Source organism: Mastigoproctus giganteus, chromosome 2 (genome assembly GCF_048544385.1).
Source record: "Mastigoproctus giganteus isolate SK-2022 chromosome 2, ASM4854438v1, whole genome shotgun sequence".
Classification (NCBI taxonomy): domain Eukaryota; kingdom Metazoa; phylum Arthropoda; class Arachnida; order Uropygi; family Thelyphonidae; genus Mastigoproctus; species Mastigoproctus giganteus.
Window position 1 is genome coordinate 210,733,013 of NC_143576.1, and position 20,666 is coordinate 210,753,678.

At 39.8% G+C, this 20,666-nt stretch overlaps 1 protein-coding gene across 1 annotated transcript in view; it reads right to left on the bottom strand.

The window, feature by feature from the left end:
• Window positions 1-20,666, bottom strand: part of LOC150090032 (uncharacterized) — a 329,054-nt gene that overhangs the window by 58,672 nt on the left and 249,716 nt on the right. The window contains exon 17 of the mRNA XM_090368942.1: window positions 2,102-2,188. Within this exon, the coding sequence (XP_090225068.1) occupies window positions 2,102-2,188 (87 nt within the window). The remainder of the gene's footprint in view (window positions 1-2,101; window positions 2,189-20,666) is intronic.

Below are 20,666 nucleotides of genomic sequence, written 5' to 3' on the forward strand. Positions count from 1 at the left end.
CTGTAGAAAACAATCATCCAATAAATCCCTATAAGTCTTACTAGTATGCAAGTGACCAACCCACAATTTCCAGTTAATATCTGGGGAGTTAAAATTAACCATAAGGCATTCTGATTTACTGGCCCACTCTATTTCTCTGTACAGTTCCTTATTATACTCATCAGAGTCATTAGGCCTATAACACACTCCTACACTCATTTTTGTTTTTCTAATGCTTATGTCACACCAAATTGACTCAACATTGCACTGTCCAACCATGTCAATTGGATACACTGCCTTAGATTTCATGTGTTTCTTTATTAACAGCATAACCACCTCATCCCTGTCTATCCTCTCTGTACACATTGTTCTCCCCAAATTCAAATTCCTTATGTATGTGTGACATCATGTCTCTGATATCCCAACAATATCCATCTTTGATAGCCACCTTGACCAGCACTTCAAATTTATTTACTATACTCCTAGCATTGGTGTTCATGCAAGTATACATTCACCTGTTCTTACTCTTAGTTACCCTAACACAGTCCATGTATTTACTTGGTCCATGATGACCCACAGCAGTTCTTGAAAGCCCCAGAAACTTGCTTTCCAGGTTGCTGCTTAAATGAGCAGCAGCCTGGAAAGCAAGTTTCTGGAGATTTCAATAGAAGCAGTTCAAGAATCATTTCCACCTTTGTCTGTGGCTACTGTTAACCTATCAGTTTGTGAATCCTCCAAGCTATCAGTTTTCCGACCCACTTATCACCGTTTCGATAGCATCAGCAAATATTCTTGTACCCTTTCTATTTAAGTGCATACCATCCTCGTAGAAACAATCTCTCCTGTTAGCAGGCACAGACCATGCTGGGGAAAATTCTGCCCCATGAGCCTTTCACAATCTCTCAAGGGCCAAACTGATTAACAAGGCTCTCATCATATACTCTCTTCTATTGTGTCTGGGCAGAATTGCAGACACTCAAATTTAATCCTAACTCACAACTTTTTTTTCAACATTGACCTGCACTTGTTAAGTAAGCCTGCAGATCTCCTACTCATTAGTGTCATTTGTGCCAACACATACAACAATATCACCTATCCTTTTTGTGCAACATATTTCCCATCTCCCTGAGTAGACCTAGTAGACCTTGCTAGTTATTGTCACTGACAATAACTAGCTTCAGTGGGACCAACGCATTGCTGTGGTTTGAAGACTGCCACTGTGTTGCCTGATGCACTAGTGTGAGCTCTGGGTTGAGCAGCATTGAGTTGAGCAGCCGAGAGCTTGATGGGCTGCCAATTTTAATTCCTTTGAGGGCATCTATGCTACCCCTCAAACTCTTATAGGTGCCCATCAGAACTTTTGTGATGATACTGAGTTGGCACCTAATTTCTTCACACTCTCTGCATCTAGCACACACACACAAAGACATCCTCCTTAGCTAGATCATGTCCTGTTCCAGAAAGATCCACAAACATTTCCCAAGTTGCACATTTTTTTAGACTGTGATGGGTTGGAGAATCACTCCCTTCAGTTCTCCCCCGAGCCACAGCACTCCCACTACTTTGTACCCATTGCTTTGCTGCTCTAGTCTGGGACATGATTTCCATTAAAATACAATTTAATTGATTAACAATGAAAATTAGTAAGATTAATAAATTTAATCGATTAAATGACAACACTACACTAAGCTAACAGATTCCTAAATGCAGTGATACGTATTATGCTAACAAGTTTTATGTTATACCTTACGCTATCAAGTTTGAAATGTATGTTACGCTATACCGTATGGTCTAATATACTATAATAATGGCGGAAAGTTTTGAATGGTACAAAGGTACCATTCGAAACAGAAGCACACTTTTCTCTGTTAGCTGGTGTAAATACACAAACTGTAATTTAGCCCAAATCAAACCCATAATTTGCTCATCAAACTGAAAAAGAAAAAGTACTATGATTTTTAGAAGTACTTTCTGATCCTAATTTGTTTTAGAGATATCAATCCTTAATCAAAATCTTTTTTCTTTTTGGTCTGTTTTTCTAAGAGAAAAAAGTTTGTTGACTGATTAATTAATATAAAATTCTGCAAAACATTTATTATAAATATACAAAGCAATTCATTACCTCATTTTAGAATATTTCAATCCTTTCTGTAATGGTTCCGTAAGAGTATGTTTTCCACCACAGTAACGGGGAATTTCATTAAGGGGGCTAAGAAAGTAATTAAACAAGAAAAGGATTACAATTTGATATTACTGAAATATTCATTAAATATTACTGGTAACTAGCAGAAATTAAGTCCAGTATTATTAAAATTTATATAATTTTTCTTATATTATACATTATCCTTGGGAATTTTTGATAAGTCAACTAACACAGGAGATGTGTGCTAGGTTCTTATGGTATTTTTGTTCATATGGTTTGTCATATATCATGTCTATAAAACATATTACATGTTAAAAAATAAATATAATTATATAAAATTATAGAATTATTAAGAATTACAATTGTGTCTTTTGAAAATAGAAATAATATACTGCTTGTCATTGAAATTGTCCACCTAGAAAGGATGAATAAATTTATCTGAAAATGGCACACAGTCATCATGTGAAGCTGAATGGTGCACTAGTACATCTAATAATATATATTTATTAGATGTTCCAATCTGGTTATACCCCTGATGTAGGAATCTGAAGGTGCTATATAAAGCATGGTTAAAAATTAGCAGAAAAACAAAATTGGGATAGAATGGCTGCCTAGTACACACACAAAATGTTATGAACAGATGATGGAATCTGAAAAGGGTCAGTACATTGGGTTGTCAGTGTTCTATTCTGATCATCCAGAAGTTGGATGTTGCTCATCCAACTTCTGGATGATCATTTTACATGGGTCAAAAATTACCAATTACATGGGTCATAATGCCAGAATAGGTTAATGCTATTGACAACAATGGGTACAGGAAGATACTCAGACACATTTCCAGAGCTCCAGTAGTATCAGAAGATCAACATCTCTGCTGATTTTTGAATTGTTGTGTAGAAAGGACAAAAGCACTGGTTTTAATATAATGTCTTGCTTTCAACATGCCATCTAACAAAAAGTAAATGATGGCTTCCCATACCATCATTCCAGGTGTTGGCCTACCATGCCATTTCCTGATGCAGGCTGGATTACTTGATTAGCACATCTGGTGACAGAAATGTGGTTCATTATTAAAATGATATGATATCATGCTTATCCCCAAGCAGCTCTCCCTACACCACTACAGACAATGATAACAATGTGATAGCATCAGAGGCAGAGGCAAGGGACAGCAAAAATGCAACCCCACTTCTTGCAATTTGCTAATTGTGTTGTCCAACACAGATATAGACAGGGCTGGCATTATGTTGCTGGAAATCTGGGATTGTTAAGATCTGTTTCCCACCACACTAGTCTGAGGATCCATTGGTCCTCCCATTCTGACATTCTTCTCATGCTACCAGAGCCTGGTGACATGACCAAGTACCTTCCTGTATCCATTATTGCCAGGAGCATCCACCCTTTCAGATAATATGACCCACACAACAAGCTGAATATTGACCATTCAGCTTCTAACAACCCAATGATGTAACTTCTTTCCAAGTCCATTAGCTGTACAATGTTATGCACCAATATGCAGAAATAATACCAATAGGTATTATTTCTGCATAACATTGTACAGCTGTATATAACATTGCTTTACATGTGTTAAAAGCATTGTGTACTCTTAGACAGTCATTTGCTCACCATTTTGTTTCCTGCTAATGTTTACACACTTTTTTTATAGTCTTTCATATTCTTATGCCATGGCAGTAACAGACATATTACTGGATGTACTACTGAGCCATCAGCTCAATACTGATAATTGTTTACATCAATATATGTCAAAGATTTATGCATTCAAATTTTTAGGTAAAATCTGTCCATTCTATCTAGGCGGGGCAATTTCAATGATGAACAGTGTATGTATGAATAAAACTTATTGGTATTATTATTTTAAAATAATAACACCAAATTTTTATTGATATTTTTAAATCCAATAGTAAGCACCACAGTAGGAACATTTTAACACAGAGAAACCAGTTTTCATCATTATGTATTGTGTCTATATTTGTCTGTACAAAAGTGTTTTGAATGTTTTGTGAGAAAAAACTGGCTAATCACAACCCTGTTTGAAGAAACCGTTAAGAATTCCACCAATCTCCAAAGGATTCAAATCTAGACCTATCTAAATTAGTGGCAAAAGCACTACATTCTCATTGAATAATCAGGGTAAACTGTCTATGGAAAAGAATTTTCTAAGTACATGCAACAAAAGATTAGAAACTTCTGCAAAAGCATTCACTGTATCTCTTATATGCAAATTTACTATAATAGTTCTCACCTGGAGAAACTATCTGATAAAGGAAATTCTCTGATTGCAAGTTTGTGCAGTTCTAATAATAATAAAAAAAAAGTTAGAGGTGCCACAAAGAATCATAGAAGGTTAATCATTGGCACAAGTTATTGAGTGCAACGAATGTACAGAAAATGGTAGTTAGTGGAGCATCCTAGGTCATTATTCCTACTAGATGCAAGGTCTGATGGCACAACCAGAGGCGAGTAGCAGCCAGGAACAAAACTGCTTCATCCCTTTCAGGATAAAACAATTTTGACAGGACTATATTAGCATTAGCATTAGTAGAGGCATATGATGCAAGAAAGCAAGCTTATTCAGTATCAGCCAAAAAAAAAAAAAAAAACAACCACTACTCCAATTTCACCCCTCCATTCATTCGAAATACCTGTCCAGCTGAGCCTTAAATTTGTTTAGGCTATCAACTTCAACAACAAGCGATGGAAGTCTATTCCACAAACCAACTGCTCGCTGGCTAAAGGCAAATTTCCGCACATCTATCCAACATCCGTCCTTCCTCAATTTGAATTTATGCCCTCTCAGGTGATTATTCTGAGCAAGAGGAAGAATCCCATCGGCATTGAGCATGCTCAAGCCATTCAAAGCCTTATACACCTCTATCAGATCACCTCGCCGATGCCTATTCTCCAGGCTCTGTAATTTGCAAAACTTAAGCCTTTCTTCGTAAGAGCAACCCTTTGTTCCATTCACTAATCTTGTTGCCCTTCTCTGTACTCGTTCCAGCAGCTCTACATCCTTCTTGAAATGAGGCCTCCAGACCTGTATACAGTACTCAAGGTGTGGCCTGACCAATGCCTTATACAAGGGAATAATCACATCCCTGTCCCTGCTAGAAAAATTCCTGTATATCATTGACAAGACACCATGAGCTACTCTTGCAGCTCGTCTGCACTGCTCAGAGAACTTCATATCTGCCTGCACAATTACCCCCAGGTCCTTTTCATTCTCTACCACTGTCAGCGTAATACCACAGAGTTGATACGTTGATCTGGGGTTACTGTTTCCCATATGTAGTACTTTACATTTGTCAATGTTAAACTTCATTTGCCACCTCTCAGCCCATCTGCTCAACCTTTCCAGATCCTGTTGCAGCAGCATAGTATCAGTAGTGTCCTTAACAACCCTGCCAACCTTCTGCAAACTTGGACAATAAGCCTGATACACCATCATCAATATCATTTATAAATACAGAAAACAACAATGGACCCAACACTGAACCCTGAGGAACTCCACTAATAACATTAGTCCACGTTGAGCAGTGTCCATTGATTACTACTCTCTGTCTTCTGCCACTAAACCATCCCTTTATCCATAGCAGCAATTTGCCTCCAATGCCACACTTCTCCAATTTGTGCAGCAGTCTTCCATGCGCAACAGTATCAAAAGCCTTTCTAAGATCCAAATATATAATATCAAAGTTATTCCCTGCATCCAGTTCTTTTGTGACTACATCATAGTATCCAATCAAATTGGTCAGACAAGACCTGCCCTTAACAAACCCATTCTGTGTCTGAGCTATAACTGAATTCTTGTCCAGATGATCCTGCAGTGCTTCTTTAACCAGTGACTCCATTAATTTTCCTGGAACCGAAGTTAAACTAGCAGGTCTATAATTACTTGTGTCAGCCTTTGATCCTCCTTTGTGAATTGGGGTTACATTTGCACATCTCCAGTCCATGGGTACCTCCCCTGAGTCCAAAGAAGCTCTCATAATTATGGCTAGGGGTTTGCTTACTTCCTTTGCTGCCTCCTTTAATATAACTGGATAGATCCCACCCACCCCGGGTGCCTTTTTTATGTTTATCCTCAACAATTTCTCCTCCACTTTCCTCTCAGTTATTAGAAAATCATCTAGCTCACTGCCAATGTTTACTTCACCTACGACATTCCCCTTCCTGAATAACTCCTCATGTGTGAATGTAGATGCAAAACACTCGTTTAGATTGTTAGCCACCTGAGCTGGATCCTCAACTGTTGAACCATCAACATCCAGTGGACCAATCTGATTCATCCCTTTCCTTCTTGAGTTTAAATAGGTAAAGAACTCTTTTCTGTTTTTCTTTGCATCCTTTGCCAAGGATTTCTCATAATCTGCCTTTGCCTGCCTAATCTCCTTTGTGACTTGGTTACAGACCAACTTATATCTATCATAGGCTTCCATGTCACCCATTAATTTGTATGTATCCCATGCATTTTTCTTCTCTGCCATATGTCTCATTAGTTCATCTGACAACCATTTAGGCCTGAACCTTGAACAATATTTCTTGGTTGGTATGTAAAGCCTGGTAGCTTCCAAGATTAGTTCCTTGAATGCTTCCCATTTTGAATTTGCTGTTGGTAACATCATCAGTTGGTCCCACTGTATAGAATTTAAATACTGTCTCAGACCATCATAGTTGCCTTTACGAAATCAAAAACCCTTCCCTTTACCTCTGATGGTAGTTACCTCCTTGAGTAAATCCCACTTCAGCACACTGTGATCACTGCCACCCAGTGGTTCCTTTATCTGCAGATTCCTAATGCATGAAGAATCACTACTGATAATCAGATCAAGAGTATTACTCCCTCTAGTTGCCTCCCGAACATGCTGGTGTAGAAAACAATCATCCAATAAATCCACAAAAGCCTTGCTAGTGTGTGAGTGACCTCACGAGTGTGTGAGATAATGATATACATCATTAACCAGAATTATACATGTTAAAAGGAAGGCATTGTGTTATCTGTTATGATAGGAATCTTCCCATAAAAAAAAAATGTAGTTTTATTACATGACAAGCAGACATATTCTCCAACCCAAGCTATCAAACATGGAATTTTGCAATGAGGGTAATCACGTTAATAAACATGAGGTCCTGCAAAATGAATGCATAAGCTCTATTCATGTTTGAAGAATGCCATTATCGAAGATGTCACAATATCACTCCTTTTGAATGACACAATTCACAGAAACTAACTACCACAAAAAGCACACTGGCTAAACCATTAGGCTAGAGTCACCATGTTTCATAGTTGGGATAGTTCAGTCTTTTTCAAAATGCTCTCCAGGTTGATATCACATCTAAGTTCTTCAACTGATGGAAACTATTTTTATAGTTATAGAATTCTGCAGAATCTATGCTGGATCTATTTAGGATTCATAAGATCCTACCACCTACTTTTCTATTCATTTCATAAAACAGCAGGAAAAGAATGCAACCAAATCTCACATGTTGATAAATCCAACATTGGTACATGCATATCAGGCTTAATATCTAAGTTAACAATGATACAAAGGTTGGTGAGGGTGTTGATGACATTAATCAGGGTAAGCCACTCCAACATGATCTAAAAAAATAGGCAGATGGGTTGAGAAATGGCAGGTTAAGTTTAACACTGATATATGGGTAGCAGTAACCCCAGATTAATGTACCAACTGTGTGGTACTACATTCAATGTAGTGGAAAATTAAAAAGACCTGGGGGGTAATTGTTCAATCAGATATGATGTTCTCTGAACAGTGCAGACAGGCTGCCAGGGCAGATTATGGGGTTTTGTAAATGATATACAGGAATTTTACTAGCAGGCATAAGGAGAACAAAGGGGTATTCTTACCAAGAAAGGCCTGAGTTCTACAAATTGCTCCATCTGGTGACTAGGCACCTGCAAGATGATCTGATTGAAGTGTTTAAGGCTTTCAATGGATTGAGCAAGCTTAATGCTGCAGGCATTCTTCCTCATTGTCAGACTACACACACACAAGGGGGCATAAATTCAAATTGAGGAAGGATGGTTGCAGAAGAGATATGTGGAGGTTTGGCTTTAGCCAGCAGGTAATTGATTGTTAACTGTGGAAGCAAGCAGTTTGAATAAACTGAAGAAAAAATTAGACAAATTCTTGGAGGGATGAACAGGTTTTTTTTAATTTTTTTTATGATGCTTTATAAGCTTGCTTTCTTACATCATATACCATTACTGCTACTAATAATAATAAATGGAAGTTTGTTCCAACAATCAACCACTTTCTGGCTAAATACATACCTCCACACATCTATTGTGAAACCATTCTACCTCAATTTGAATTTATGCCCACCCTCATTTGTGTGAAGTCTGAACAAGAGGAAGAATTCCATCAGCACTGAGTTTAATCAAGCCATTTAAGGTCTTAAACGCACCTCAATCAGATCACCTCACAGGTGCCTAGTCTCCAGATGCTGCAATTTGTAGAACTGAAGCCTTTCTTGGTAAGTTCCCTTTGATCCCTTCACCAATTTCATTGCCTTTCTGTGCACCTGTTTTGGCAGATCTACATGCTTCCTAAAATGAGGCATCCAGACCTGTATACAGTACTCAAGATGTGGCCTAACTATTGCCTTATATCAGTGATTCCCAATCTTTTGTCACTCAAGTCACACTTTAAGTTAAAAGACGAATATTCACGGTACACCGAAATAGTGATTGCATTAGCATTAGCAAGGGCACATGATGCAAGAAAGCAAGCTTATATAGCATCAGCCAAAACGCACACGCGTGCACACACACACGCGTGCACACACACGCACGCGCGCGCGCACACACACACACACACCTCCTTCTCATTTCACTCATTCACCTACTCCAAATGTTAGTCTAGTTCCGCCTTGAATTGGTTTAAGCTATCAACTGCTACAACAACAGATGGAAGTTTGTCCCAGCAATCAACCACCTGCTGGCTAAAGGCAAACTTCTGCACAACTATCCCACAACTGTCTTTCCTCAGTTTGAATTTATGCCCTCTCAGGTGATTATTCTGAGCAAGAGGAAGAATCCCACCAGCATTGAGCATGCTCAAACCATTCAAAGCTTTATCCACCTCAATCAGATCACCTTGCAGGTGCCTAGTCTCCAGAAGGTGCAATATGCAGAACTTAGCCTTTGTTGGTAACACTAACCCTTTCTTCCACTCATCAATCTCGTCCTTCTCTGTACACGTTCCAGAAGCTCTACATTCTTCTTAAAATGAGGCCCCGAGACCTGTATACAGTACTCAAGGTGTGGCCTCATCATTGCCTTATATAAGAGGATAATCACCTCCTTATCACTGCTAGAAAAATTCCAGTACATTATCGACAAGACACCATGAGCTATTCTTGCAGATCATCTTCACTGCTCAGGAAACTTCATATCTGCCTGCACAATTACCTCCAGGTCCTTTTCGCTCTCTACCTCTGTCAGTGCAGTACTACACAGTTGATACTTTACTCTGGGGTTACTGCTTCCCATATGCAGTATGTTACATTTGTCAATGTTAAACTTCAGTTGCCACCTCTCAGCCCATCTACTCAACTTTTCTAGATTATGTTGCAGCACCGTACTGTCATTAACAACTCTGCCAACCTTCGTATCATCTGCAACAAACTTGGACATTAAGCTTGATATACCATCATTAATATCATTAATGAATACAGAAAACAACAATGGACCCAACACTAACCCTGAGGGACTCCACTAATGATATTAGTACACGAAGAGCAATGTCCATTGATTACCACTCTCTGTCTTCTCCCACTCAACAATCCCTTTATCCATAGCAGCAATTTGCTTTGAATGCCACACTGCTCCAATTTATGCAGCAGTCTTCCATGTGCAACAGTATCAAAAGTCTTTCTAAGATCCAAATATAAGATATCAAAATTATTCTTTGCATCCAGTTCCTTTGTGACTACATCATAGTATCCAATCAAATGGTCAGACAAGACTTCCCCTTAAAAAACCCATGCTGTGTCCAAGCTATAACTGAAGTCTTGTCTAGACGATCCTGCAATGCTTCTTTAACCAGTGCCTCCATTAATTTCCCAGAAATAGAAGTTAAACTAACAGGTCTGTAATTACCTGTCTCCCTTTGATCCTCCTTTGTGGATTGTGGTCACATTTCCAGTCCATGGGTACATCCCCTGAGTCCAAGGAAGCTCTCATAATTATGACTAAGGCTTTACTTACTTCCTTAGCTGCCTCCTTTAACATAACTGGATGGATCTCATCCACCCCAGGTGCTGTCTTATGTTTATCTTCAACAATTTCTCCTCCAATTTACTCTCAGTTATTAAAGATTATCTAGCTTACTGCCAGAGCTTAATACACCTCTGGCATTGCCCTCCCCGAATAACTCCTCATGTGTGAATGCAGATGCAAAATATTCATTTAGTTTGTTAGCTACCTGAGCAGGATCATCAACAGTTCAACCATCGATATCAAGTGGACCAATCCAATTCATCCCCTTCCTTCTAGAGTTTATATAAGTAAACAACTCTTTGCTGTTTTTCTTTGCATCCTTTGCCAAAGATTTCTCGTAATCTGCCTTTGCTTGCCTAAAGTCCTTTGTGACTTCATTACAGACTAGCTTATATCTATCATAGGCGTCTGTGTTATCTTTTAATTTATATGTATCCCATGCATTTTCCTTCTCTGCCACATATCTAATTAGTTGATCTGACATCCATTTAGGCCTAAATCTTGAACAATATTTCTTAGTTGGTATGAAAAGCATAGTAGCCAAGATAATTTCTTTGAATGCTTCCCATTTTGAATTTGCTGTTCGTAACATCATCAGTTGGTTCCACCATATAGAATTTAAATACTGTCTCACTCCACCATAGTCACCTTTACGAAAGCAAGAACCCTTCCCTTTACCTCCGATGGTAGTTACCTCTTTGAGTAAATCCCACTTCAGCACAATGTGATCACTGCCACCTAGTGGTTCATTTATCTGCAGATTATGAATACATGATGAATCACTACTGATAATCAGATCAAGTGTATTACTCCCTCCCGTTGCCTCCCAAACACGCTACTGTAGAAAACAATCATTCAACAGATCCACAAAAGCCTTGCTAGTGTGTCAGTGACCAACCCACAAATTCCAGTCAATCTCTAGAAAATTAAAATCCCCCATTATAAGACACTATGATTTACTGGCCCACTCCATTTCTCTGCATAATTGCTCATTATACTCTTCAGATTCATGAGGCCTATAGCACACACACACACACCTACTCTCATTTTTCTTTCCAGTGCTTATGTCTCACTAAACAGACTCAACATTGCATTGTCCACCAACATCAATTGGATGCACTTCCTTTGATTTTATGTGTTTCTTAACTAACAGCATAACCACTCCTGCCTTTCTGTTCTGTCTATCCTTTCTGTACAAATTGTACTCCCCAAATTCCAATTCTGCACTGCTTATGTCTGTGTGACACCACATCTCTGATATCCCAACAATATTTGCCTTTAATGTCTTGACTAAAACTTCAAGCTCATCAAATTTATTAACTATACTCCTAGCATTGGTGTACACACAAGTATACTTGCACCTGTTTCTACTCTTAGTTACCCTAACACAGCCCATGTATTTACTTGTTCCACTATGACTCTCAGCAGTCCTGGAAATCTCCAATGTCTTGCTTTCCAGGGCTGCTGCTCAATTGCATTTCAATAGAAGCAGTGCAAGAATCACTTTCACCTCTGCCAGCAGCTACTGTTAATCTATTAGTCCATGTATCCCCCCCCAAGCTAGCAGTATTCTGATCCACCTAACTCTGCCTCGATAGCATCAGCAAATATTCTTGCACCCTTTCTATTTAAGTGTATCCCATCCCTGTAAAAGCAGTCTCTCCTCTTAACAAGCACAGACCAGCTGAGAAAAATTCTACCCCTTGAGCCTTGCACAATCTCTCCAGGGCTGAATTGATTGACAAGGCTCTCATCATATACTCCGTCCTATCGTGTCTGGGCAGAATTGCAGACACTTTCAATTTCAACCCTAACTCACAGCTTTTTTTCAACATTGATCTGTACTTGTTGCCATTGAACTGAATGGAATTTTTCCTAATCTCACGGCATACTTGAAAAGGGTCACAGCACACCAATGTGCCATTCCACACTAGTTGGGAACCACTGCCTTATATGATGGAATAATCACCTCCTCATTCCTGCTAGCAGAGTACCTATATATCATTGACAAAATCCCATGCACTGTCCTGGCAGCCTATCTACAGTATTCAGAGGTGCACAATTAACCCGCAAGGTCTTTTTCATTTTTCACTACCCGAGCATAATACCACACAGTTGTTACATTAATGGAGGTTAATGTACCAACTTGGGATTATTGATACCCTTATACAGTACCTTGCATCTGTCAATAATAAACTTCAACTACCATTTCTCAGCAAATCTTCCTAATTTTTTAAAATTTTGTTGCAGTAGCTTTTTTTTTTTTTTTATGTGAACCCCAAACATGAGAGGTATTAGAACCTAGTATAGTACTTAGTACCGTGCTTGGGTTTGAGGTTAAGAAGACGAAAGAAGATATTTGTTGACACTGAACTTGAACTTCTGTAGATTGTAATTTTCAGGAAATACGTATGAAGGAAGGTTGTTCCAGAAAACGGCAGGTGAATGAATAAATGAGGAAGATGCAAAGTTGGTTCTGTGGGTTTGAAGTTGGACAGTAAATGGATGTTGGCTGGTGGCGGCACGTGTTCGGACTGTTTTGAAAGAGAGAGCAGGAATTATAGAAGCCAATTCAGAAGAACAGTGTCCATGGAAGAATCTGTAGAAGAGGCATGCAGCAGAAACAGTGCATCTAAGAGAAAGCGATTGGAGAGACTCTGTTAGAGATGAATCATTAATTAACCTAACTGCCCTCTTCTCAATGGAATCAAGAAGCCTGAGAGAGGTTTTAGGGGCACCACCCCAGATGTGGGAACAATATTCCATGGCAGGGCGGATTTGCGATTTATACAGAGTGAGCAACTGTTTGGAAGAAAAGTAACAATAAGAGCAAAAGAGAAAACCAAGTTTTTTAGATGCAGAGGAAGTAATATTTGTAATGTGCTTGTGCCAAGAGAGATTAGAAGTCAGGGTAATCCTCAAAAGAGATATATCATTTTGCCTAGAAATCGGAGTGTCACTAAAGATAAGCATAGGAGCAGAAGAATCCTCTTTGCGAGATATAAGACAAGACTGAGTTTTAGAAGGGTTGAAATCAACTAAGTTGTCTTTGCCCCACTGGAGAATTACATGAAGATTGGCATTTAAGGAATTGGTAGCAGATTTTCGAGAAGTAGAAGCTGATTGAGCAGGACAAGGTTTCTCAAAATGGAAAGTTGAATGCAATGTGCTATCATCGGCAAAACTATGGATAGGATTTCCAGTCAATGGAAGAAGGTCATTGATATACAAGAGACTGCTGGGAGCCATTGCGGTACAAGTAAACACATGGGTTGTGTTAGGGTAGCTAAGAATAGAAACAGGTGCAGGTATACTTGTGTGTACACCAATGCTAGGAGTTTAGTAAATAAATTTGATGAATTTGAGGTACTGCTCAAAACATCAAAGGCAGATATTGTTGGGATATAAGAGACGTGGTGTCACACAGATATAAGGGATGCAGAACTGCAATTTGGGGAGTACAACGTCTACAGAAAGGATAGACAGGATAGGAAGGGGGAGGGGTTATGCTATTAGTTAAGAAACACATAAAAACCAAGGAAGTGAAGCCAGTCGACATCACTGGACAGTGCAGTGTTGAGTCAGTTTGGTGTGACATAAGCATTGGGAGATCAAAATTGAGAGTAGGAGTGTGCTATAGGCCTAATGACTCTGATGAGTATAATAAGGAACTGTACAGGGAAATAGAGTGGGCCAGTAAATCAGAGAGTCTTATAATGGGAGATTTTAATTTCCCAGATATTGACTGGAATTTGGGGGCTGGTTACTCACGCACTAGCAGGGCTTTTGTCGATTTATTGGATGATTGTTTTCTACATCAGCATGTTCGGGAGGCAACTAGAGGGAGTAATACTCTTGATTTGATTATCAGCAGTGATTCTTCATGCATTAAGAATCTGCAGATAAATGAACCACTAGGTGGCAGTGATCACAGTGTGCTGAAGTGGGATTTACTCAAAGAGGTAACTACCATTAGGGGTAAAGGGAAGGGTTATTGCTTCCGTAAAGGCAAAGGCGACTACGATGGACTGAGACAGTATTTAAATTCTATACAGTGGGACCAACTGATGATGTTACCAACAGCAAATTCAAAATGGGAAGCATTCAAGGAACTTATCTTGGAAGCTACTAGGCTTTACATACCAACTAAGAAATATTGTTCAAGGTTTAGGCCAAAATGGATGTCAGATGAACTAATGAGGCATATGGCAGAGAAGAAAAATGCATGCGATACATACAAATTAACACGGGACACAGAAGCCTATGATAGATACAATTTGATATGCAACCAAGTTACAAAGGAGGTTAGGCAGGCGAAGGCAGATTACGAGAAATCCTTGGCAAGGGATGCAAAGAAAAACAGCAAAGAGTTCTTTACTTATGTAAACTCTAGAAGGAAGGGGATGAATCAGATTGGTCCACTTGATATTGATGGGTCAACTGTTGATGATCCTGCTCAGGTAGCTAACAAACTAAATGAATATTTTGCATCGACATTCACACATGAGGAGTTATTCAGCAAGGGGAATGCCAGAGTTGTATTCAACTCTAACAGTAAGCTACAGAATCTTGAAATAACTGGGAGTAAAGTGGAGGAAAAACTGTTGAAGATAAACACAAGAAAGGCACCTGGGGTGGATGGGATCTATCCAGTTATATTAAAGGAGGCAGCAAAGGAAGTAAGCAAACCCTTAGTCATAATTATGAGAGCTTCCTTGGACTCAGGGGAGGTACCCATAGACTGGAAATGTGCAAATGTGACCCCAATTCACAAAGGAGGATCAAAGGCTGACACAAGTAATTATAGACCTGTGAGCTTAACTTCTGTTCCAGGAAAATTAATGGAGGCACTGGTTAAAGAAGCACTGCAGGATCATTTAGACAAGACTTCAGTTATAGCTCAGACACAGCATGGTTTTGTTAAGGGAAAGTCTTGCCTGACCAACTTGATTGGATACTATGATGCAGTTACAAAAGAACTGGATGCAGGGAATAACTTTGATATTATATACTTGGATCTTAGAAAGGCTTTTGATACTGTTGCACATGGAAGACTGCTACACAAATTGGAGCAGTGTGACAATGGAGGCAAACTGCTGCTATGGATAAAGGGGTGGTTGAGGGGGAGAAGACAGAGAGTGGTAATCAATGGACACTGCTCATCGTGGACTAATGTTATTAGTGGAGTTCCTCAGGGTTCAGTGTTGGGTCCATTGTTGTTTTCTGTATTTATAAATGATATTGATGATGGTGTATCAGGCTTAATGTCCAAGTTTGCAGACGATACAAAGGTTGGCAGGGTTGTTAAGGACACTACTGATACTATGCTGCTGCAACAGTATCTGGAAAGGTTGAGCAGATGGGCTGAGAGGTGGCAAATGAAGTTTAACATTGACAAATGTAAAGTACTACATATGGGAAACAGTAACCCTAGATCAATGTATCAACTCTGTGGTACTACGCTGACAGTGGTAGAGAATGAAAAGGACCTGGGGGTAATTGTGCAGGCAGATATGAAGTTCTCTGAGCAGTGCAGACGGGCTGCAAGAGTAGCTCATGGAGTATTGTCAATGATATACAGGAATTTTTCCAGCAGGGATAAGGAGGTGATTATTCCATTGTATAAGGCAATGGTTAGGCCACACCTAGAGTACTGTATACAGGTCTGGAGGCCTCATTTCAAGAAGGATGTAGAGCTGCTGGAACGAGTACAGAGAAGAGCAACAAGATTAGTGAATGGAACAAAGGGGTGCTCTTACGAAGAAAGGCTTAAGTTTTGCAAATTACAGTGTCTGGAGACTAGGCACCAGCGAGGTGATCTGATAGAGGTGTATAAAGCCTTGAATGGTTTAAGCATGCTCAATGCTGATGGGATTCTTCCTCTATCTCAGAAAAATCACCTGAGAGGGCATAAATTCAAATTGAGGAAAGACAGATGTAGGACAGACGTGCGGAAATTTGCCTTTAGCCAGCGGGTGGTTGGTTGGTGGAACAGACTTCCATCCCTTGTGGTGGAGGTTGATAGCCTAAATAAGTTTAAGGCTCAGCTGGACAGGTATTTTGAACGAACAGAGGGGTGAAGTGGAAGTGGGTTTTTTTTTTTTTTTTTTTGGCTGATGCTGCATAAGCTTGCTTTCTTGCTTCAAATGCCTCTACTAATGCTAATGCTAATGCTAAGAGGAAAAGAGTGGGGGAAAGAACTGAACCTTGGGGGATACCGGCATTAGTGGAGAAGTTAAAAGACAGAGAGCCATCTACCATCACCCTCAGTGAGCGATCAGAGAGAAAACTGGATAACCAATTACTAAAAACAGTTGGCAAACCATAAGATGGAAGCTTGTTTAGAAGACCTTTATGCCAAACATGATCAAAAGCCTTTGAGATGTCAAGAGCAACTACTTGTGTTTCACCGAACTTTTCCATTGAATTAGTCCATAAATGCGTAACATAAGCCAGAATATCACCAGTGGATCGACACTGACGGAATCCATACTGGCAATCGTTGATCAGACGGAAGGTTCCTAGGTAGTTTAACAGTTGGCAGTTAATTGATTTCTCCATTACTTTAGAAAGGGTAAAAGTAATTGCAATGGGATGATATTTGGATGGGAGGGATTTGTCACCCTTTTTAGGAAATGGCTGGATATGAGCAAATTTCCAAGCAGAAGGAAAAATGCCTTTGGAATAAGAAAGTGAAAAAACGGCGGCAAAGATTAGGAGTAAGTTCAGAAGCACAGGTTTTGAGAACAAGTGGAGAAATACCATCAGGACCTTGAGCTTTCTTAGCATCAAGATTCATCAAAATCCTTCTGATATCCTTTTGATGGAAGACCACAGGAGTCATTGAATGGAGCGCGTTGGGAATGGTGGGAGGTGTTTTACCAAGATCATTAATACATGAGCTGGAAGAAAAATGGGATGCTAGCAGATCAGCTTTATCCTTGGCTGAAGTGACAACAGAACCATCTGGTTTGGACAGAGGTGGGAGCAGAGATGGGCAAAAGTTGCGGCCAATAGCTTTGGCAAGAGACCAGAATGCTCAGCTACTGTTAGGGCAAAGAGCAAGTTTTCTACTCTTAGCCTGTTCAAACTCTAGTTTGGACTGATTAATAACTGCTTTACAATTGTTGCGAGCTTTGGTGTAGGCAGAAAATGAAACTGAAGAATTAGAAACAAGCCAATTACGATATGCAACATTCTTCTCTTGAACAGCCTTAGCACATTTACTGGAAAACCAAGGTTTAGATAAAGGACGAGATTTTAAAGTGGAGTTTGGGATAAAGGATTCCATTCCTGCAAGAATAATTTCACTGACACGATCTGAGCAAAAGCTGACATCAGAAGTTTTGAAACAGTAATCCGACCAAGGAAAAGAAGAAAACAAGTCTTGCAGGTCATTCCATTTTGCATTCTTGTAATGGCAAACAACACGAGGTTCTGAATAGCCATGAGCTAAAGGTTCCACTGGAGAAGAGACAATCACCAAGTTGTGATCTGAAGTGCCTAAAGGACCTCTCACTTCGACCGTGTACTTAGAAGGGTTGTTTGTGAGAAAAAGATCAAGCATATTGGCTGTATGATTAGGATTGTCCGGTATTCTTGTAGGTAAATGAACAATCTGTGCTAGGTCATTAGTAATTGCAAAAGCCTCAGCATCTCGACCTGCTGGGTCGGTGTGACTAGAAAACGGAAGCCAGCTGGAGTTGTGAACATTAAAATCACCAAGGAAAATTACCTCACCGTTAGGAAAGTTGGACTGGAGAAAGTCAAGTTGCAAAGAGAGGAAGTCAAAGAGCTCCAAGTGATTAGTGGAGTTGGGAGAACGGTAGAGACAACAGATAAATCTGACACAATGAGGTAGAGAGATTTTAAGCCAGAGAAGATCAAAGAGAGGAGAGTCCAAATTGCCAAGTCTCTGACAGGAAATATCAGAACGGACATATGCACAAGTACCACCTTTGAGGCAAAAGGAATCATACAGCAAATAATTTGGGCATCTGAGATGAGCAGTAGTTGAATCAACCGATAACTGAGATTCTGTCAGAAAACGTACATGGGGTTTGGCAGACAGCAAATGGAAATGGACATCGTTGAGAATAGAATTGAAACCACGTATATTTGTGAAATGAATTAGGAAGTGCTTGCGAGGTTTAGATCTTTTCGCAGATAAGCTTGCTCTATTAATTTGACAATTCATGATGTATTCAATAGTAAGAAAAAGTGGGTGGGACATGCTGTATGACGTAATGAAATTTTTGGATATGGCGTACTCGTGGTAAGAATATACCCAGATCCTTGACATAACATGGCCTCGACAATGCTCCCCCATACACACTACTCGGACTCCCTCCAGTCACTATCTGGCAGAGTAGAGGTAGCAAGATTATACACTAGCTGATCCGGAAGCCTCCTAGAGAGTTATCAATAGGTTCGGTCCGGTGTACTAACTAGCGGCCGGCCTGCAAACACCGTTTTACAGCTGTACCCTCGAAATGTAAGAAATATTGGATCTTGCCACGACGTTCATCATAACCTCAAAAGTCATCAATCATACTGCATGATGGAAGAGAAAGCGAAGGGTTGACCGAAACTTAGCTCTAGAGACTAAACATGGGTTGCACCACTTCAAGCCTCCAATAAGCAAAGTGTTGGTATTTCACCGGTTGATGAGAGTCATCTACCACCTAGTACTGCCTGGTAACATAGAGGGGTGGCGTTCCTCCAAGTGGTGTGGGTGCCACACCTCGAACCCTGCTTATGTTGGCTCACACCTGGATGGTCACCCACCATGTACTTGTGCATGGAAGTTATAAACAGGATTACTAACAGTCCCACCATCGTGAAGGTGCAAGCAGAGGAATCTGCTGTCACAGACCATCCGGACTTTGCCGAAATTGGGTACACTTGACTTGAGTGTCACCCAAATATCAGTTCCATCAGCATTTTAGACTCCCAGGTAGCAAGTACAGCTTGTCAGGCATATCTGAGAAAATGTCTGTGACAACCTCAAGGACCTCAGATTAACAGTAGCCACTGGCAGAGGTGAAAGTGATTCTTGCACTGCTTCTATTGGAATGAGCAGAAGCCCAGAAAACAAGATGCAGAATATTTCAGAGATTGCTGGGAGTCATTGCGGTACAAGTAAACACATGGGTTGTGTTAGGGTAGCTAAGAAAAAGAACAGGTGCATGTATACTTGCGTGTACACCAATGCTAGGAGTTTGGTAAATAAATTTGATGAATTTGAGGTATTGCTCAAAGCATCAAAGGCGGATATTGTTGGGATATCAGAGACATGGTGTCACACAGATATAAGGAATACAGAACTGGAATTTGGGGAGTACAACGTCTACAGAAAGGATAGACAGGATAGGAAGGGAGGAGGGGTTATGCTAATAGTTAAGAAACACATAAAATCCAAGGAAGTGAAGCCAGTCAACATCGCTGGGCAGTGCAGTGTCGAGTCAGTTTGGTGTGACATAAGGGATATCAAAATTGAGAGTAGGAGTGTGCTATAGGCCTAATGACTCTGATGAGTATAATAAGAAACTGTACAGGGAAATAGAGTGGGCCAGTAAATCAAAGAGGGAGATTTTAATAATGGGAGAGATTTTAAATAATGGGAGATTTTAATTTCCCAGATATTGACTGGAATTTGTGGGTTGGTCACTCACACACTAGCAAGGCTTTTGTAGATTTATTGGATGATTGTTTTCTACATCAGCATGTTCGGGAGGCAACTAGAGGGAGTAATACTCTTGATTTGATTATCAGTAGTGATTCTTCATGCATTAAGAATCTGCAGATAGAGGAACCACTAGATGGCAGTGATCACAGTGTGCTGAAGTGGGATTTACTCAAAGAGGTAACTACCATTAGGGGTAAAGGGAAGGGTTATTGCTTTTGTAAAGGCGACTACGATGGACTGAGACAGTATTTAAATTCTATACAGTGGGACCAACTGATGATGTTACCAACAGCAAATTCAAAATGGGAAGCATTCAAAGAACCCCATTTACATACCAACTAAAAAATATTGTTCAAGGTTTAGGCCTAAATGGATGTCAGACGAACTAATGAGACATATGACAGAGAAGAAAAATTCTTGGGATACATATAAAGTAACACATGACACAGAACCTATGATAGATATAAGTTGATCTGTAACCAAGTTACAAAGAAGGTTAGGCAGGCGAAGGCAGATTACGAGAAATCTTTGGCAAAAGATGGAAAGAAAAACAATAAAGAGTTCTTTTCTTATGTAAACTCTAGAAGGAAGGG